Genomic DNA, 19456 nt, shown 5'->3' with positions numbered 1-19456 from the left:
TTCCAGGAGGTGTTCCGGACAGGGAAGCCTGGTGTGCTGCAGTCCATGGAGTTGCAAAGAGTCAGGCACGACTGAGTGACTGAACAACAACAACTACTACTTCTTAGGGCTGTTGGGTAGCTGGAACGAGATCATGTGTGTAAAGCACTTAGTCCTGGGCTTGGCACGTGATAAATGCTCAGTGTCAGCTGCACAGAGAGGTTAAGTAACTTGCCCCATGTCACACAGCCAGGAAATGACAAGGCTAGATTTCGCATCCAGGCATCTGGCTCCAAGCTGGTTCTGATACTTCTCTGGGGACCTCTGCCACCCCCAGCAGAGGGCCCCATAGATGGTAGGGCCCCATGGAAGAAGCACACAACAGGGAGGATAGGAAACCATTAGCCATGTGACTTGAGAGAGGTTATGTTAAAATGTGTGACTTAACTCAGATGTGTGTTAATTTCCTCATTTCTTCTGCAGAAGTTTGGATTAAGTGAGCCCAGAGGTTTGTACTGACCCTGACATTCCACAGACCCTTGCGGTTCTGTCTTCTCTACCCCTAGTGGCTGAAACTTTGCCATTAGCAATGTGTAATTCTAGTTAAGTCCTGTCACCTGCCTGAACTCTTAAATACAGTTCCCTTCGGAGTATCTTGATACCTCGGTTTGCGGGTCAAGAGAAGGCTCTGGTGCATGGATCCAGTGGGCCCCGGCTGGGAGGGGAGGACCAGACACAGGGAGAGGAGAATACAGACAGGAGAGGCCGAGCCCACTGGCCCAGAGGGTCCCTTCTTAGGGACCCGCCTGGTGACCTGCATGATGACTGTGTAATAGCTCCTGGGTCAGTCGCCTAGCCAACTCCAGCCACTTTTTTATAGGGCTTCCTTTTTTCTCCTTCTGTATTTTTTCTGCCACCCTACCTCTCAGACTAAATTGGAAGAAAATGGGTTTTGTCTTTTTTTAATGAGAAGACAAAGTCTTAAATTACCTTATTTGAGGTCTGCAAATAGAAATCCCAAATAAGACATCCACCTCTTCTTTTCTCTCTTCCTCTTGCCTTGTCTCAGGAGCCCCTGAGCTCAAAATAAATCACAGAGCAGTGGCTCTGGAGGAAATAATCTGGGTCGGACCAGTACCAGTCACCAAGAGTGGGCAAGGCGGTAGAGGAAGAGCCTGATCGGACAGTGGTGGGAACTGTGGAGAAGGAGACAGAGGTGGGCAGAACGATGGCTTTGCTGCTCTGGGTCTGGAATAAAAGAGGTCCCCCTAAAGGGGCAATTCCTTAATGAGCAGCTATGTTGAGTGTTAGCGTGTGTGTGTACGGGTTCCCAGGAGACGAGGAGCCCGAGTAGAGACCACAGAGGCTGCTATTGGATCTTAGATGCAAATGAGACCCCCGGGCACAGTGACCCTTCACTTTCTCATCTCACTGACGCCAGTGCCCAAGGAGCCCACCAGTGGGCATCCACCAGGGCTAGGGGAGGGAGCATGGCTCTGGGGCAAAGACTAGGAGTTCTACGGCTGACATCCTGATTTTAATCCCTGCCCCAGGTAATCAAAATAGCCAACCGAGATTTACCCCATGCTGGGGACTATGGTCAGCCCCTCACAGAGACCATCCCATCGAGTCTGCAAGACATCCCGCCATGCAGGCATCGTCATCATTTCCTCCTGTCCAGATGAGGACATGGAGGACAAGAGGTTCCCTAACTACCCAGATTCTCACGTGGCTGTGACAGATCAGGGTTGGAACCCAGGAGCTGGGCTCCAGAGCTCTTGTCTTCCTCCTGCCAAGCCACTCAGCCCGCTGACCCATTTCCTTCTTTGGAAAGTCGATGTGCTGGGGGCAGGCAAGGTGGGCTGGGGATCATTGAGGCCCTTTCCGAGCACGGTGCTCTGGTTTGAGGTTCACGCCTCACCTACATGTGCAAAGGTCCTATTCAAACGATGCAGGATTCCACTGCAAAGCAGGTGCACTGAGTGTGTGTGTGTGTGTGTTGTGTGCATTCACGCACTTGTGTCTGGCAACCCTGCTGAGACAGGGCAGAGAGTAAGAGCACAACAGGACTGGAGACTTCCCTGGTGGTCCAGTGGCTTAGACTCTGCACTCCCATTGTGGGGGGCCCAGGTTCGATCCCTGGGCAGGGAACTAGATCCTACATACCGCAACCAAGAGCTCACGTGCCACAGCTAAAGATCCCATGTGTCACAACTAAAGGTCCCACACATCACCACTAAGACCCAGCACAGCCATGGAATTCTCCAGGCTAGAATACTCGAGTGGGTAGCTGTTCCCTTCTCCGGGAGACCTTTCCGACTCAGGGATCAAACCCAGGTCTGCACTGCAGGCGGATTCTTTACCATCTGAGCCACCAGAAAAGCCTATTTAAAAAGAATACAGCAGGAAGGTGCAAAATTGGTGGGAAGACTTGCAGGTTAGACCTACGTCAGAGGGGGCAAACCAAGATCCACAGGCCTAGAAAATTCTGTCTGGGTCACCTCCATTGTATGTCCAGTGGCCTCTGGGTTTTTCTGTTCTTTACTCAGGGTTGCACACCCGCAACCTCAGAGCCCCCGGTCAGACAGGCTTAGGAGCCCCTTGAAAGGAGCCTCACCGGGCAGCCTGGCTCTGGGCTGGTGAGGCTGACTCTCTGGACGCCCTGGCCATGCATGTGTCTTCTTTGCAGGCCCAGCAGCCATGGCCCACTACAAAGTGGAGCAGGATGACTGGCTGACCGTCTACCTGAAGTATTTGCTCTTCGTCTTTAACTTCTTCTTCTGGGTAAGTGCCCCAACACGCTCCCCGCTACCCCAGCACTGAGTGAGTCAAGTCATCTTTGCTGTTTTGTGTTATCACTCTGGCGTGGATTTTTTTCTTTTCCAAAGACCACGCAGGGGCAAACTCTGCCTGCTTGAGAGCAAATGTGTGCATTTATTACTGAGAAGGAATGAAAGTCTCAGTCCACAGGTTGGCATGGGCAGCGTCACGGCCTCTGAGAGAAGGATGCTCAGCCTCGCTTGTATCCCAGCCTCCTCAGCCCACGGGGTCCACTCTGCCTTCCCAGCCATAGCTCGAGGCCCTGGGGCCTGGCGGGAAGTGTGACGGCTTCTAATAACTGCTTCTTTGTGTTTGAAGCCCATTTGCCTCTTATGACGCACATTCTCCAGGCCTGAGGCAGAGAGACGCAAGTCCTGGGCTGGGGTGGGGAACAGCAGGGCGCGGGGCAGGATGCCTCTGTGCTTGGGGAATGGTCTCCATAGTGACCCCGCCCCAGGAAACTGCCCAGACTAGGTCCTCTAGGAGCAGAGGAGTCTGTCCACTTGAGACAACTCTCCGGGTAACCGGGAGCAGAATACCATCAGGTGCCCAAAGTAGCCAGATACTGGAGTGTGTATATCACTTTGTGAGATGGTCTCACTGGGCCTGGAGGGCTAGGGTGTGGGCAGCGTGGGCAGCTCTGCTGTGAGCAGCTCATCTGTGCTGTCTGAGGCTGTTGTTGTTCATCAGTAAGTCGTGTTCGACTCTTTCTGCGACCCCATGGACTGCAGCATGCCAGGCTTCCCTGTCCTTTATCGTCTCCCGAAATTTGCTCAAACTCTTGTCCATTGAGTCGGTGATGCCGGCCAGCCATCTTATCCTCTGTCGCCCCCTTCTCCTCCCGCCTTCAGTCTTTCCCAGCATCAGGGTCTTTTCAATGAGTCTGCTCTTTGCATCAGGTGGGCAAAGTATTGAAGCTTCAGCTTCAGCATCAGTCCTTCCAGTGAATCCCCAGCTAAACAAAAGTTAGCTCTGCAGTGACAAACCTGCATTTTTGCCTGAATAATGTGCTTGTTCCCCGTCCCTCCTGCCTGGAAAAATCTTTCATGTTATACGTCTCTAAGAGCTCCTTTTCAACTGCTCGATGGGACGCCGCCTGGATTCAGATCAACCTCAGATTTTGTTCAAATCAACCTCAGATTTTGAATGTGTCTCAGTTTATCTTTTATTGGTGTGTTTCACAGATGCCCTGAAACGGTGTCTGTATGTAAAGTGCTTGATTCCGTCTCTGCACACAGAAGGCACTCAATAAATGCAGTATTTTGGATACATGAGATGTAGAAGGCCCCAAATGCCACCAGATCAACCTGCCGATGAGGCTGGGCTAGATTTCCTTGTTACCATGGCAAAAGATACAGTCTTGGAAGCATCTCGGAAAGGCAGAGGCAGAGATAGGCTGTGTCTGCCTTTTCGGTCTTTCACTAAGATAAATGAAATTGCTTAATATGGGGAAGGGTCCTGGCGCAGCAGTTAAGATTTGATGCACACACTGAGGCAAGGTTTCAAAGAGTCTTGGAGAGGAGACATGTGATGCTATCTATTCAGAAGTTGAACAATCTGATACATGTTTAAACGCAAAGTTCCTGAAACAAACCATAAACTCATTTTATTTGCACCTTTTATCTTCCTGGGCAAGTGTTTCCTGGAATAGTGAAGTTGTATAGAGGAAGACAGTAGAACAATAAAGTCACGTGGATGTGATCAGTATGCTCTGTGGGTGTAGACACTTCCGATTCCCAGAGATAAATCCAGTGGGGTGTTTAGGATACTCGCTGAGTGAGGGTTTTTTTTTAAAGAAGAAGTATGCTTTTCCTGATCATGAAAGTCTGATGTATCTACTTTAATAATCTTAAAATACTGAAAAATATAAATAAGGAAAAATTGTCCCAGTATCTTACTGTCTTGGGCTGCTGAGAAGCCTTGACAAAGGAGCATAAATTGGGTGGCTTCAGACAACAGAAATTTGTTGTCTCATAGCTCTGGAGGCCAAAAGTCCAAAGTCAGCTCCCCACACAGACCTCCTGCTCTGAGTTAAAAATACCCCTGCCCGGGGGGTCTGGCTGAACACGGCCCAGCCTCCAGGGACTCAGTCAGCCAAGTCTCCTCCCCATGCAGGGGATGGTCAGTTTCAAAGGTTCAAGCTTTGAGGTTCTGGCATCTGTTCCCCGGACTCCCTACTATCTCAATAGACATGGGACAGACCCCTGGTCTTCCTTCTCCCACGGCAGAGCCCAGCCCCATGCATTTGGCGGCACACAGAGTCCCTGGGAATTTTCAAGAATTCTCCAGGGAGAGATCTTGTCCTCGAGGACCCCTTCCACACATCCCAGAGTCCAGTGGCTGGTCCTCCCCTCGGAGCAGCCCCTCTTATAAGACGCATATCAGAGCCAGTGTCTGCACTGTGGGTGCTCTCCACCCCCCAGAGATCCCCACCTCTTCCCCCTTCCCCATAGAATCTGTGTAGAGCACCAGGGAGGGTCCCCAGATACCCCCCATTTGCCGTCCACCGCCCCTCCCCGCCAGAGAAGGCAAGGCACCCCACTCCAGTACTCTTGCCTGGAAAATCCCATGGATGGAGGAGCCTGGTGGGCTGCAGTCCATGGGGTCGCACAGAGTCGGACACGACTGAAGCAACTTAGCAGCAGCAGCAGCAGCAGCAGCCCCTCCCCCCACCCCAAGCACAGCCGCGGAAGGCGCCCTAGACGGCAGAGGCAGATTGATTGGGGTGAACACTCCAAACATTTCCTTGTCAGAACAGTGATCCTGCCCCGTGCATCTCCTTGGTACACCGTCCAGATCCGGCTGGGAGAGAGTAAGAAAGCCCAGGTTCTCCTAATGGGAGGATTTGTGGGGACTCCCCTGGATAAAGACCTTCCGTGGATCATCCCTTGCCATGCTCGGATCAGCCCTGGTGGCCGTACCTCCGTTATCCTCGTCACCAACAGGGAGCAGGCTCAGTCAGTTCAGATTCCTCCTTACTGTATTGTTGTGATAAGCAAGCTGGAGCTGACATCCAGGTATTCTGGTCAACGATAATTGAAAATCCAGTCCATGGCATTTATTAAGCAGATGCTAAGTGCCAAGCCCTGCTGTGGGCCCTTGGAGTATGTCTGTGGACAAAGCTTTCTGCGTCCGTTGAGCTCACAGCTGAGGGCTCCCTGGGCTGTGCTTCCACCTGCATCATCCTAGATAACCTCCCAGTGCCCCGGGGCTGTGAACAGCTCTGTGAGAGCCCCGGGTTACCAAGGGGGAAGCCATCTGCCTAAAGCCCCAGAGCTGGAGGCACCTCTCTCCAATCCCTGAGTTGTGTGCTTGACCATCGGCTCTGATGTCATCCATTGCCTCCAGCTCCGAGTCCTACGTGTTCCCAGTGTCCTGGAGGTATGTGCTAAGTCGCTTCAGTCGTGTCCAACTCTTTGCAATCCTATGAACTGTAGCAGGCTCCTCTGTCCATGGGATTCTCCAGACAAGAATATTGGAGTGGGTTGCTGTGCCCTCTTCCAGGGGATCTTCCCGACACAGGGATCCAACCTGCATCTCTTATGTCTCCTGCATCAGCAAGCAGGTTCTTTACCACTAGTGCCATCTGGGAAGCCCATGAATTAGTGACACAGTAGAGCATGCCAGGAAGACTCAGGCTCAAGTTCCAGCTCAAATTCAGAGCATATTGTTTACTGTCATGGTGCTGTGGACTGAACTGTGACCCATTGGGATTCATGTGTTGAAGCCTGAGTCATCAGTGAGGCTCTATTTGAAGACAGGACATTTAGGAGGCCTGGCGTGCTGCGATTCACGGGGTCTCAAAGAGTCGGACACGACTGAGTGACTGATCTGATCTGATCTGAAGGTTAAGTAAGGTCATAAGACCTGCCTCTTGAGAAATCTGTATACAGGTCAGGAAGCAACAGTTAGAACTGGACATGGAACAACAGATTGGTTCCAAATTGGGAAAGGAGTACGTCAAGACTGTATATTGTCACCCAGCTTATTTAACTTATATGCAGAGTACATCATAAGAAACACTGGGCTGGATGAAGCACAAGCTGGAATCAAGATTGCCAGGAGAAATATTAGTAATCTCAGATATGCAGATGACACCACCCTTAGGGCAGACAGTGAAGAAGAACTAAAGAGCCTCTTGATGAAAGTGAAAGAGGAGAGTGAAAAAGTTGGCTTAAAGCTCAACTTTCAGAAAACTAAGATCATGGCATCTGGTCCCATCACTTCATGGCAAATAGATGGGGAAACAGTGACAGACTTTATTTTGGGGGCTCCAAAATACTGCAGATGGTGATTGCAGCCATGAAATTAAAAAACATTTACTCCTTGGAAGAAAAGTTATGACCAATCTAGACAGCATATTAAAAAGCAGAGACATTACTTTGCCAACAAAGGTCTGTCTAGTCAAGGCTATGGTTTTTCCAGTAGTCATGTATGGATATGAGAGTTGGACTATAAAGAAAGCTGAGCGCCGAAGAATTGATGCTTTTGAACTGTGGTGTTGGAGAAGATTCTTGAGAGTCCATTGGACTGCAAAGAGAACCAACCAGTCCATCCTAAAGGAAATCAGTCCTGAATATTCATTGGAAGGACTGATGTTGAACTGAAACTCCAATCCTTTGGCCTCCTGATGTGAAGAACTGACTCAATGGAAAAGACCCTGATGCTGGGGAAGATTGAAGGCAGGAGGAGAAGGGGACGATTGAGGAGGAGATGGCTGGATGGCATCACCAACTCAATGGACATAAATGTGAGTAAGCTTTGGGAGTTGGTGATGGACAGGGAGGCCTGGCGTGTTGCAGTCCATGGGGTCGCAAAAAGTCGGACACGACTGAGCGACTGAACTGAACTGAACTGAACTGAAGGTCATAAGAGGCTTCCCAGGTGGCGCTAGTGGTGAAGAATCCACCTGCCAATGCAGGAGACTTGAGTTCAATCCCTGGGTCGGGAAGATCCCCTGGAGAAGGAGTATTCTTGCCTGGAGAATCCCACGGACAGTGGAGCCTGCTGGGCTACAGTCCACAGAGTCACAAGGAGTCAGACACGACTGAAGCGACTTAGCATGCATGCACTCACAGGAGATCATAAAGGTGGGGTCCTAATTCATAGGGTTGGTGGCCTTAAGTGGAGGAGGAGAGCACTCTCCAGAGGACACGTGAGGACACAGTGGGAAGACAGCTGTCCGTAGGCAAAGAAGATCCTTACCAAAACTGAATCAGCCGGCACCTTATTTTCAGGACTTCCCACCTCCAAAACTGTGAGAAATGGAAATAAATTTCTGTTTAAGTTGCCCAGCTATGGTGTTTTATCATGGCAACCTTGAGCAGACTAAGACATTAGGCAAATCACTTCATCCCACCGAGCCTCGCTGTTTTCATACGTCGTGTGGGACTACCAGTACCTGTAAGAATTAAAGATTAGTATCGAGGAAAACATTTCCCTCTTATTTCTGGCACTTACTGCATGCTTAGCTGCTCTGCGTTGCTACGGGGATTAGACTAAGGGGTCTGCCTAACCTCCAAAAGCTTTCTGTGTCCATATCTCTGACTTGATGGCTTTGGGGATCACGACCCATGTAAGCAGTTCATGAACGCACAAGAAACGCCTCCATGAAGCTAAACTTACCTTTCAGTGTGCTGTGCACTCGTATTTTCTCCTCCGTCTCATGGTGGGTGTTCTGTTCTGCGTTTTAGTGCAGGGTGCTGTTGCTCTTGCTGTTAGTCGCTAAGTCCTATCCAGCTTTTTGTGACCCCGTGGACCTCAACCCACCAGGCTCCTCTGTCCATGGGATTCTCCGGGCAAGAATACTGGAGTGGGTTGCCATTTCCTCCTCCAGGGGATCTTCCCGACCCAGGGATCGAACCCATGTCTCCCATGCTTCCTGCATTAGCAGGTGGATTCTTTACCACTGAGCCACCTGGGAAGCCCTTTAGTGCAGGTTACATCCATCCCACCAAGTTTATCTCACAGCCCTGAATGGTTACATGCCAAAGTTTGAAACACCCAGAGCAATGGGATGGGGGTTGGTGGGGGGGAGATTCAGGTGCCAGTTATGCAGTGCAAGGTCTTGATGAGATTTTAAACCAAGCCTCCACCAGCTGCCAGTGCAGCACAGTTTGAGGGTTATAAATCATCTCACTCTCCAAAAAGATCCTACAAGCACTCTGTAATTATCCTCACTCCCGTTCTGTAGATGATAAAATGTCAGCTGAGATGATTCCCAGAGGTCAGTTCTGGGCTTTCTGACTCTGAGTCCGCTGCTCTTCCATCTCCATAGACCACGGACATGTAACCACAGCCTTAGACCCACCCCGCTGATGCCCTTGTGAACTCCCAAATGTCCCCAGGGGTCAGGGTTGAACCCGGATTAAGATGTGTTTTGATGGCATGGGCAGTTTAGACACACAGAGTGCGAAGAATATAAGCAAAACTGAAGCAGCATGACAGTACACACTCACATTCTACATCTAAGCTCCGCCCCACCTCCGGACCCCTGCCCCCGCCTCATCCCACGCCTGCCCCCCATCCTTCACCATCACCTGCCCCTGACTGCCCCACCCCACCATGCAGTTCCATTAACGCAGAGTTGATCGTGCCCATCTCACCAGCAGGATACAGCTCTGGGTCAGGAACCAAAATGCCAATCCTTTCATGATTCTAAAATGAGCGTGACTCAGGCTTGCTAGGAAATGCTTTACTCGCCCTCCTGTGTCCTACACGGGTCCCTACAGTTCCCATCCCTCTTGCAGTGGTGCTCTCTAACTTATTGTTTTAATTAGCTGCTTGGCTATGTTAATAATCAAGGCTTTCCCAGCCTCTCAGGAGCTGCGCGGGCTGGGAGAACCGGGGAGCAGCGGCTCCCTTCCCTGGAGAGGCATCTCTGCTCCGGAAGCTCTGTGCTGTCTGGGGTGCTGGCTGCCGGGTGGGCATCTCCCTTAGGGGCCCATGGGGCTCGGCCTCCGGGAGATTCCTGGGATCCTGTGGGAGGACATGGGCCAAGGCGGGAGGCAGCTGTGATGGAGGACTTGCCGAGCCAGGGGGAGAGAGGCGTCTTGAGAGCACCCCTCCAGGGTCCTCAGGGAAGGAAGAGACTCTGCTCACCTCCCCGCTGAGAGGAGAAGCCTTCACTGCTCACCATCACCCCCACAGAATGAGGCCTGTGCCCACCTCCTGAAGCAGGCCATCTGAGGAAGAACATGAGGGGCCCCATGGCTGGCGTTTCTGCCACGTCCCATCTTAAGATGCCGAAGTCACAGGACCCCATGGTGCCTGGGCATCTGCCTCTCTGAGCTGCAGCATCTGCTGGGGGACAGGCCCTGCTTGGGGCGGGGTTGCTCATCTGGTCTGCCCAGGGCCACGGTGGGGAGGCTGGTCCAGAAGGAAGCCTGGGGTGACTGCTCTGAGCTGTCCCTGATGCGGCCCAGAAACCAGACAGTTTGCTTGGAGGAATCCACGCCTGAGTCTGGGCTGGGGGCCTTGGGTGCTGGGTGCTGGGGGCGATTTTTCGGTGGGGATCCCAGCTGGTCAGCCCTGGAAGCACACACACTGCCTCTGGAGTGAGCAGGGACCAGGAGGACAGGGTGGGCTGTTGTTCAGTTGCTAAGTCATGTCCTACTGTTGCGACCCCATGGACTGCAGCATGCCAGGTTCCTCTGGTCTGCACTGTCTCCTGGAGCTTGATCAAACTCATGTCCATTGAGTCAGTGATGCCATCCAACCATCTCATCCTCTGTCGTCCCCTTCTCCTCTCACCCTCAATCTTTTCCAGCATCAGGGTCTTTTCCAATGAGTCCCCTCTTCGCATCAGGTGGCCAAAGTATTGGAGCTTCAGCATCAGTCCTTCCAATGAGTATTCAGGGTTGATTTCCTTAAGGATGGACTGGTTTGATGTCCTTGATCTCCATGCTGTCCAAGGGACTCTCAAGAGCCTTCTCCAGGGTGGGGTCGGGGGACGAAAAGCCGTGGCAGCACTTGGGGTGGCAGATGGTGAGCTATGAGGTCAGAGGGGGACAGGCCCCTGCTGTCCCTGCAGGAGAGTGAAGAGTCCAGAGTGACCCTGGGGGGCTGGTTGGTTTGGGCAGTGGCGGTCCCGTTGATGAGGCTGCCAGGGGTGGGGAGCTGGAGGACAGAAGTGGTTCTGACTGGGTGAACTCACATCCAGCTCCCAGTCCTTCCAGTCCAGGTGGTGCTTGGCCCCTGGAGGCCTGCAGCAAACACTTAAGGGAGAGGACAACACTGTCACCTGGGCGATCCCACTCCTGTCCAGGGTCCCTCCACTGGGACCCCCACCATCCTGGGCCTGCTCCACCGGCCGGTCCTCCACCAACCCCAGCACAGAAAACCTTTCAGCGGCCACACAAGACAAGGAAAACCTGCAGTAACTTTTCCATTCTGCCTGCTTTCCTTTTCTGCCTGCAGCCTGAGGTCTCTCCGAACCAGCGTGTGCGGCCACTCAGGCTAATCCTCCCCGTGATGACAAGCGACTTTTTGGCCATGTTTCTCTTCTATAAGTGGGCCGTTCCTAAAATTACACGGCCTGGGTGCCCTGCCGCCCCTCCCGGCCTGTGTGTGTCCTCGTGGGTAAGAAGGCCAGCTTCACCCTCTGCAGGGTTTTTCTGGCTGATTGGCTGCAGGCTCTGGTTTTGAAAGATGTACCTAATATTCCACAGGAAACCAACCCAGTTTCTGCAAAGAGCCAAATGCTGTTGGATCAACTCTATGCGAATAGCCGTCTGCCCAGCTCAGCGGGGTCGTTTGGCTCCAGCCCGAACCGTCCTCCCCCGGGGTCTCTCCCACTGCTCTTTCTGCTGACCTGACCTCTCAGAACTGCTTGGCGAAAGCTACGAGTGCTCTGGGTGTTTTTGTGTGTCTTTTGGGCTTTGGGCCACAAGGCATATGGGATTTTACCTCCCCGACCAGGGATCAAACCCACTCCCCCTGCATTAGAAGGCAAAGTCTTAACCACTAGACTAACCAGGGAAGTCCCTAAAGATGATTTTCCAAAGAGCCAACTGGATCCCAAGGAGGACATCCCCCTGGAGGACTTGAAACCCACTCCGTGTCCCCAGAAGACGCATGGGATACCCCAGGGGAGGGTTGGGGGCCCCACTGACTCGGACTCGCCTCCTGATTTCTGGATGTCAGAACCAGTCTGGGTTTGTTGCTTTCCAGACCCAAATCAGGGCACTGTGTCCACCCAGACCCTCCTGTGTGGGCAGGGGCCTGCTGCCACCGTGCCTAAGCTGCGGCCCCACCTGCCTTGTGAGACCCCAGCCCATCTGTGACCGCAGGATGCGCTCTTCCTTTAGGGGTCAGTGTGCTCCTCTCCTGGGAGCACATAGTCTTTTCCTTTCTTGCATAATCTGATTTTCATCCCTTTGGACTGAAAATCCTGGTCCTCGTTACCCCACCTTATACCCCAAAGCTCCCATCACTGCAAGCACCCTGACGCAGACAGGGAAGGAGGTGGGCAGTCCAGAGCCCGGCCAGGCGCCTCCAGATGGTGGCCCAAAGGGAAGGTGTTCTTGGGGTCCTGCTCGGGGAAGGGGGACAGAACACTGACCCCTGTTAACTAGGAAACTATGTAATGGTTCTCAACTGGAAGCTACTGGAACTTGGTAAAGGAACCATGGCAGTCCCACCCCCAGTCACCTGTGTGATGCTCCAGGGTCCCCAGGCAGCGCAGCGCGACTGAGGAGTGCTGTCTTAGGGGATGAGAGATGGCGGGGGCCCCCAGAGGCATCTACGCTGGGGTCGTTGTCTATGCAAGATGGGACCACGACCCCTGAAGCAGGGCACGTTAGTTCATGTGGATGGCACTTCTCTGGGCACTGTGTGCAGAGCTGTTTACCAGATTCTCAGTGGGTTAGGTGTCCCTGGGGCAGTCCATGCCCGTCCCTTTGGGTGGTTCTAGATCCAGTGTAAGCCTGTGGGGTCGACAAGCCTCGTGGATCATGTGCAGGTTTCTCTAAAGACCCTACACGTGCTAAAAGTTAGAGCCACTCAGCGTGGTCACGTTGGCTGTTTCGTGCTGCTCAGAATCTCTTCTTGGTAGTAGCATGTGCCTTTGATTAATAAGAAATGAGAAATGAATTATCATGTAATACACTGCGTTTGGTAGACAGAAGCCCTTCAAAACCTAAGACCCCTGGGAGAAAGTCATTAAAGGGGCCCTTGGTGATTAGAGGTTGGGAACCCCTGGCCTAATACACCTCCATTGTTTGAGAGATGGAGACATGAGGCCCAGAGAGGTTCAGGGACCATCTTTAGGTCACACAGCTAGTTATGTACAGCTGAGGCCCTCAACCCCAACCTTCTCAGGTGGACTGTAGGGGCAGAAAGAATATGTGCTGAATATTTTGCTGGAAACCCTCACTTGACACAATCCCGCGGACCCAGTTGTAAGAAATCCCTTACTGGTCATGGAGATTGCATGGCCAGAGATAGCCCATGCCCTCAGAGGACTGGAAAGTCCGTCATAGGCCAGGATTTCATCAAATCTAAGATACCATCACTTGGAAGATACACCCTTGTTTTCAGTACAAGGCAGGAGTGCTGCCAAGTGTGGTTGTCAGATGCCATCAACCGTAAGACGTATCTTGATCTTTGTTGTTGGTGTTCGGTCACTCAGTCGTGTCCGACTCTTTGGGAGCCCAAGGACTGCAGCACACCAGGCTTCCCTGTCCTTCGTTATCTTCTGGAGTTTGCTCAAATTTATGTCCACTGAGTCAGTGATACCATCAAACCATCTCCTCCTCTGTCATCCCCTTCTTCTCCCTCCTTCAATCTTTCCCAGCATCAGGGTCTTTTCCAATGAGTCGGCTCTTTGAATCAGGTGGCCAAAGTACTGGAGCTTCCGCTTCAGCATCAGTCATTCCAATGAATATTCAGGGTCGATTTCCTTTAGGATTGACTAGTATGATCTCCTTGCAGTCCAAGAGACTGCAAAAAATCTTGATCTTAGAGATGTTACAGTGTGAGGAAAAAAATGCGTCATGGAATCAGAGCAGGTGGATTCCACTCAGAGGTGGTTCTCTTAACCTGCTGGAGGTGCTAAGGGGGATAAAATGGTCCTTAGAAGGAAACACGTGTATCTGAAAAGCAGGAGTGAGTCGAGAGCCTCCCAGCCCAGAGTGCGCAGTCCCAGGATGGCATACTCGGATTGGCCCTCAGCAGACCTGGATCTTCGTCTCAGTCTTGAAACTTGAGGGCTGTGCTCGTGAGCACATTCTAGTCCCTCCAGCCTCCATTTCTTCATGTGCAAAAGAGGGGAAATGTGCGCTCCCACCTACCTGCCCTGAGCCTCCTGGACTCTTGTAAAGCTCGGAAGAGGACATGGGAAGTTGAGTCCTACAGGTGTCTGGGGCAGACCCATGGTTAAGGAGCCCCCACTCGCCCGCAGAGGTCCCCGTCCGGCCCCTGGAGGACACACACACAGGCACACACACTCTGCCCGGCATCACAGGAAGGGTCGCTGAGCCTCACTGTAGGAGGAACAGGGCAGGTGTGTTCCCAGGGCCCCTTCCTGGGATCAGGGCTAGAAAGGATCAGTCAGCAAACAGGACTCCTCCCCTCCTGCTCAATGTCCTGCTGTCCCAGAGCGACTCCAGCCTGTGGGGCACGTGTCCCTTCTGCTGAGGGGGCAGCACGGTTGAGCCACAGGCCAGGGCCCAGAGCTGGAGCCAGCCCTGCCCCGTGTCTCCCATTAGAGGTGGCCCTCAGGCAGCTCCCCTTCTTCTGGGGGCTTGTCCTCCATTGGCAGAGCGCAGGGAAGAAGCCCAGTCGTGTGGCCCCCCAGGGCGATGAGAAGGGGGCTTGTGAAAGCGCCCCTCCAGGGACACGAGCGGCAGAATGGCAGGAGGGGTCCCCACGACTGAAGTGTCCCTGACTCGTGACAGAGAGGCTCGGGCATCATGGTGGGAAACGGGACTGGGGGGCCAGACCCGGATTCTTGCCCTGTCCCTGCTTCTCCCCTCGACCATGGACAAGCCTCTGTTTCCCCATCTGCAAAATGGGCAGCCAGACCCTTCCCTCGGGCTCCTCCAAGGACCAAGCGAGTGGATGGGCGAGAAGGGTCCCATGCGGAGTGGGTGCTCAGACCCCGTGTCCCGCAGGTGGGGGGCGCCGCGGTTATGGCCGTGGGCGTCTGGACCCTGGTGGAGAAGAGCGGCTACCTCGGCGTCCTGGCCTCCAGCACCTTCGCCGCCTCTGCCTACATCCTCATCTTCGCGGGCGCCCTCGTCATGGTGACCGGCTTCCTGGGCTTTGGCGCCGTCATCCGCGAGGACAGGGGCTGCCTCTCTGCGGTGAGTGCCTGCCCACCAGCAGGGAGGAGGGGGCCACCTGCCCGGGGCCTCCGACCACCTGTTTCCCCCCTGACCCCAACCAGGCTCCGTGCTGAGAGCCCCACTCGGGGACACCGGCCCCGGCTCTGAGGCCTGCAGAGGGCAGGCTGGGGAGGGGTGGGCAGCCACGGGCCGGCTGTTTGCCACCGTCTCCAGGTTCTTATTAGGACCTAAGCCAGGAGGACACCTCGCTGGTGGTGGCAAAGCTGCTCCCTCACCTCCTTCCTGTCTCCTCCTCTTCTTCCTCTGTCCAGGTTTTATCATGGCGATTTTCAAACATAGGCTAAAATGAAAGAACGTTTTCATGAAGCTCGTGTCATCACCCAGACTCACCTCCACCATCTCAGAGCCAATCCTCTCTGCCTGCCCCCTGCCCCGCCCCCACCCGAGACCCCAGACAGCACGGCATCTGTCAGTGCCTCAGGGTATACCTCAAAAATCAGGATTCTCTTTTTAGAAAGGGTAACGACAAGACCGTTATCACACCTAGAAACCATTAAGAGCCGATCCTTAATATCATGAAATAACCAGGCAATTTCAGATTTCCCCCGTTGAGCCATAAGCTATTCTTTTTTTTTTTTTTTTTCCAGTTTATTTGAATCAGGATGGAAGTGAGGTCTGTGTGTTAAAGTCAGCCGAGTTGTCCCTCGGGTCTCTCTCGGTCTCTCCGCTCCCCATCAATCTCTGACTCTTCCTCGCAATGTACCTGCTGGAGGAAGCCATTTCATTGATGGCTCTGCTCCCTCCCCGTCTGGACTTTCCCATGCCGTCCTGATGATGCTTTGGGAGTTGGATGTAGAAGCTTGGTCAGACTCAGGTGGGATCGTTCAGGCAGGTGTTTGTTTCATGGATGGGGTAGGCACAGGCTCCTTGACAAACACCCCCTGGGAAGCTGGGAAGAGTGCCCCCCACCACCACCGCTGACCCTGAGCACCAGGGAAGGAAGTCAGGGCTATACCCGAGGAGGCAGAAGCTGGAGTCCCACTCTGGACTCCCAGGCCTGACCCTCCCTCCTTCCCTCCCTCCTGGGCACCTGTCAACAGATCAGGCTCCCTGGGGCCCGGCTGGCATCTCCCCCTTCACGTCCCCAACCACAAGCCCTGTGTGGACAGTAATTAAGAAGTGTTAGTCGCTCAGTTGCACCCAACTCTTTGCAACCCCATGGACTGTAGCCCGCCAGGATCTTCTGTCCATGGGGTTCTCCAGGCAAGAATACTGGAGTGGGTTGCCATGCCCTCCTCCAGGGGATCTTTTCCACCCAGAGATCGAACCCAGGTCTTCTGCACTGCTGGCGGATTCTTTACCATCTGAGCCACCAGGGCAGGGGAGGGAAGCTGCAAAACATTCAGACATAGACAGGAAGGGTCAAGGCAGATCCAGTCTGAGTCTCAGTGAGGAACCAGGTTGAGCTACAGGAATCAGGTGACGAGAAGAAGCCTTGAGGTCAGTCCCCACCCCCCGCCCGTCTTTACGTGCCCACTGCTGACCCAGCAGCCTGGGACCCGCACATCCGACCAGGGAGAGGAAGCTCCATCTGGAGGGGCTGAGCCCCGGGCCTCTCTCACCAGCCGTAACCTAGTTTTAGCTCTGGATGCAGCAGTCTGCGGTCCAGGCTCAGCGGGACCGCTCTCCCCTGCCTGGAAGAAGTTCTTAGTTCTGCTCTGAGGATCGCCCAGAGCAAGGTGCAGGCCATGCGGATGTGGCTCCCGGGGAAAGGGGGAGGGGCTGAAGGCCCACAGGGACCAGCCTCCAGAGCTTGGCTTTGACCTGACCTGTCCTTCCAGCCATAGGACAGGGGTGCCCTGAGCCAGCCCGTCTCCAACAATGTCCCCCACGCCAGAGTCCCAGTGAGCCTGCTGATGCCCCTGATCAGACCACTGTAAGCTGGATAAGAGAGAATACAGGGCCTGATTGAGTGACCAGGGATGCAGTGTGATGGGGGCAGGGAGGTCCAGCTGTGATGGGACAGAGGCTTACAGGGGCTGGGGCCACTGGGCTCTTCCCCTTGGCGTCCTTGGGGACCAGAGGAGAGCCAAGGGGTTCATAACCAACCTGCCCAGCACCGACCGCAGCCTCCCCTTCCTACACCGTCCATCTGTGAGACCTGTCCCGCCATCCGGCCTCCCCAGTCACAGCCAGACCATCACGTGGTCTGAGACCTGCCCTGGGGAGGTAGGTGGAGGGGAGCAACCATGCAGGGAAGATGCGGAGACCCAGGAAGGCCAGAAGCTTGGGCCTGTGGCCCCGGAGCACACCTTTCACCCTTCTGAGCTTTGGAAGGTCAGAAAACAGACCTCTCATCTCCCTGGGCCTGGTGGCAGGACAGGGGCCACAGGGGCTGCTGGACAGGCTGCTATGAGATGCTATCGTCCTTTTCAGCCCCACCTTGACCCTCCTGCCTGCGTTCACTTCCATCTACACAGAACCAATGGTCTCTGTGCCCCAGCATCACTAACTAGACACTTCAGAGAGGCATCCCCTCGAAAGTGAGGTCAGGAGAAAGTGCTTGTGTGTGCGCGCGCACGCACACACACACACACACACCTATCTAGGAGTGTGGAGCCCACGGCTTACAGACAGCAAACCTCAAAACCTGGTGTCTTCTTCCTTTGCTTTTCCCTGCCCGACCCTTGAAAGAGTCAGAAACAGACCCAGTCTGGGGACTGAACACAGGTGAGGGGGCAGACCCTGAGTCATCCTCCTGTTGGCCCACAGCCCCTGAATTACTGAGCATCAGAATGTTTTAACCAAGAAGACGGCTATCAGACTTTTTCTCTGGTTAACCCAAGTAGACATTTTAAAACCCAGGCTCCCATTTGGAGGCAAGCGGGGATGATTAAGGCAGTTTAAAAGCGTTCTGTGGTTTCTGGAGTTTCCTTCCTGGTTTCGTTTCTTCTCTCCCCCTCCGTGTCTGACTTCCTTTTGAAACCTTGAGTCAGCTAAAGGAGAAGTGCAGTGAGTGGAATGCTATCTAAAGTGGCCCCTGAAGAGGAGAGGGGGAGATGAAGGACCAGGCATCCGAAGAGTCTATGTCCAGCTTAGCTCAGGCCGAGGAAGGGGCCCGACATCAAAAGCTTCCCTCGAGCTGCCGGGTGAGGGCCAGCCGGCTCCCACGGGCACGGCATCTGTCCCGGCCCGAGCCCTTCCTCCAGCACATCTGCAGCCCCTCAGAGTCACTTTCCCCAGAAGGAAATGTTCATCAGGGACAGGAATAGTACGTCTTCGCTGGTGCCGAAATCATGATCAGCGAGAAGTCGGAAATCTGCAAAAGGGGAAAGGGAGCAAGATTTAAATTATTCACGCCAGCTCTTCTTTTTTAGCGCAGCCTGCGTGAATGAGCCGGGTCATTCAGGCCAGCCCAGTCCAAGATGATGACCAAGACAGATGCTACCCTGATCGAAAGCAAGGGATGTTTTTAGAGTTTTGAATGCGGGCTCTGAACGCTCACATCTTCAGTCAGATGAAGATGAGAATGGGTGGTTCAGGCTCAGCTGGGTCTTCATTAGGGCTTCTTTTATATTTAGGGGAGGGAGTTGAAGGAAGAAGTTCTAGAACCAGTTTTGAAAATGAGGAGACCCCAAGTTGCAGCACTTCCATTGGGCTTCATTAACCCGGGCAGTCAGGGCTGGAGTAGAAACTGTATCTCGTGCAGCCTGCTCGGGGACCCCTTGGAAGTCACCTGGCCCCTCCTGGCCACCTTGATGTCCCCATCCCCATACGGGGGGCTGGGGGGAAGCATGAAGAGAACAAGACAGTATTTTAGGTCTTAGGAAACGAGTCACCACATTATATAAAGATCATCAAGTGTGGCTATAATTATCATTTGCATCACCAGCACCAGCTCCTTTGAGAAGGAGCCTAAATAAATGGAGTTATTCTTAGGGCCGTGACTCCCAGGGTCCCCACATCTTGGCTGGGCCACTCTCTCAATAGAAGCAGGGGACAGGGTGGCAGAAAGGGTGCCTGGATCTCCATGTCCATGGTTTTGACCATGTCCTCCCCAAGCTGGTTTCTTTCTTTTTTTTTGGAGGAGTGGGGCGGCCACCCCATGTGGTATGTGAGATCTTAGTTCCCTGACCGGGGATCAAACCTGTGCCCCTTGCATTGGAAGCACAGAGTCTTAACCACTGGGCTGCCAGGGAAGTCCCTCCCCAGGCTGTTTTCTCACCCATTCCTTACTTTGTCAGGGCCCCACCAGTCACCCAGACAGGTGGTCACAGCCTCATCCGTTGGTGGCATTCTGATCTTGGTGTCACCACCTGCGTGTGTCAAAGGAATGGGTCCTACAGCCGAGGCCTGGGGAACCCTGACTC

At 53.7% G+C, this 19456-nt stretch overlaps 1 protein-coding gene across 3 annotated transcripts in view; it reads left to right on the top strand.

The window, feature by feature from the left end:
- TSPAN11 (tetraspanin 11) overlaps positions 1-19456 on the top strand; it is a 62134-nt gene that overhangs the window by 26802 nt on the left and 15876 nt on the right. For all 3 annotated transcript variants that reach the window (XM_070371753.1, XM_070371754.1, XM_070371755.1), the window contains 2 exons: positions 2669-2763; positions 14913-15104. In XM_070371753.1, the coding sequence (XP_070227854.1) occupies positions 2680-2763; positions 14913-15104 (276 nt within the window). In that variant the 5' untranslated portion in view covers positions 2669-2679. The remainder of the gene's footprint in view (positions 1-2668; positions 2764-14912; positions 15105-19456) is intronic.

Source organism: Bos mutus, chromosome 5 (assembly GCF_027580195.1).
Source record: "Bos mutus isolate GX-2022 chromosome 5, NWIPB_WYAK_1.1, whole genome shotgun sequence".
NCBI lineage: Eukaryota > Metazoa > Chordata > Mammalia > Artiodactyla > Bovidae > Bos > Bos mutus.
The sequence above is the reverse complement of the archived record's forward strand: the minus strand, read 5'-3'. Positions and strand labels throughout refer to the sequence as shown.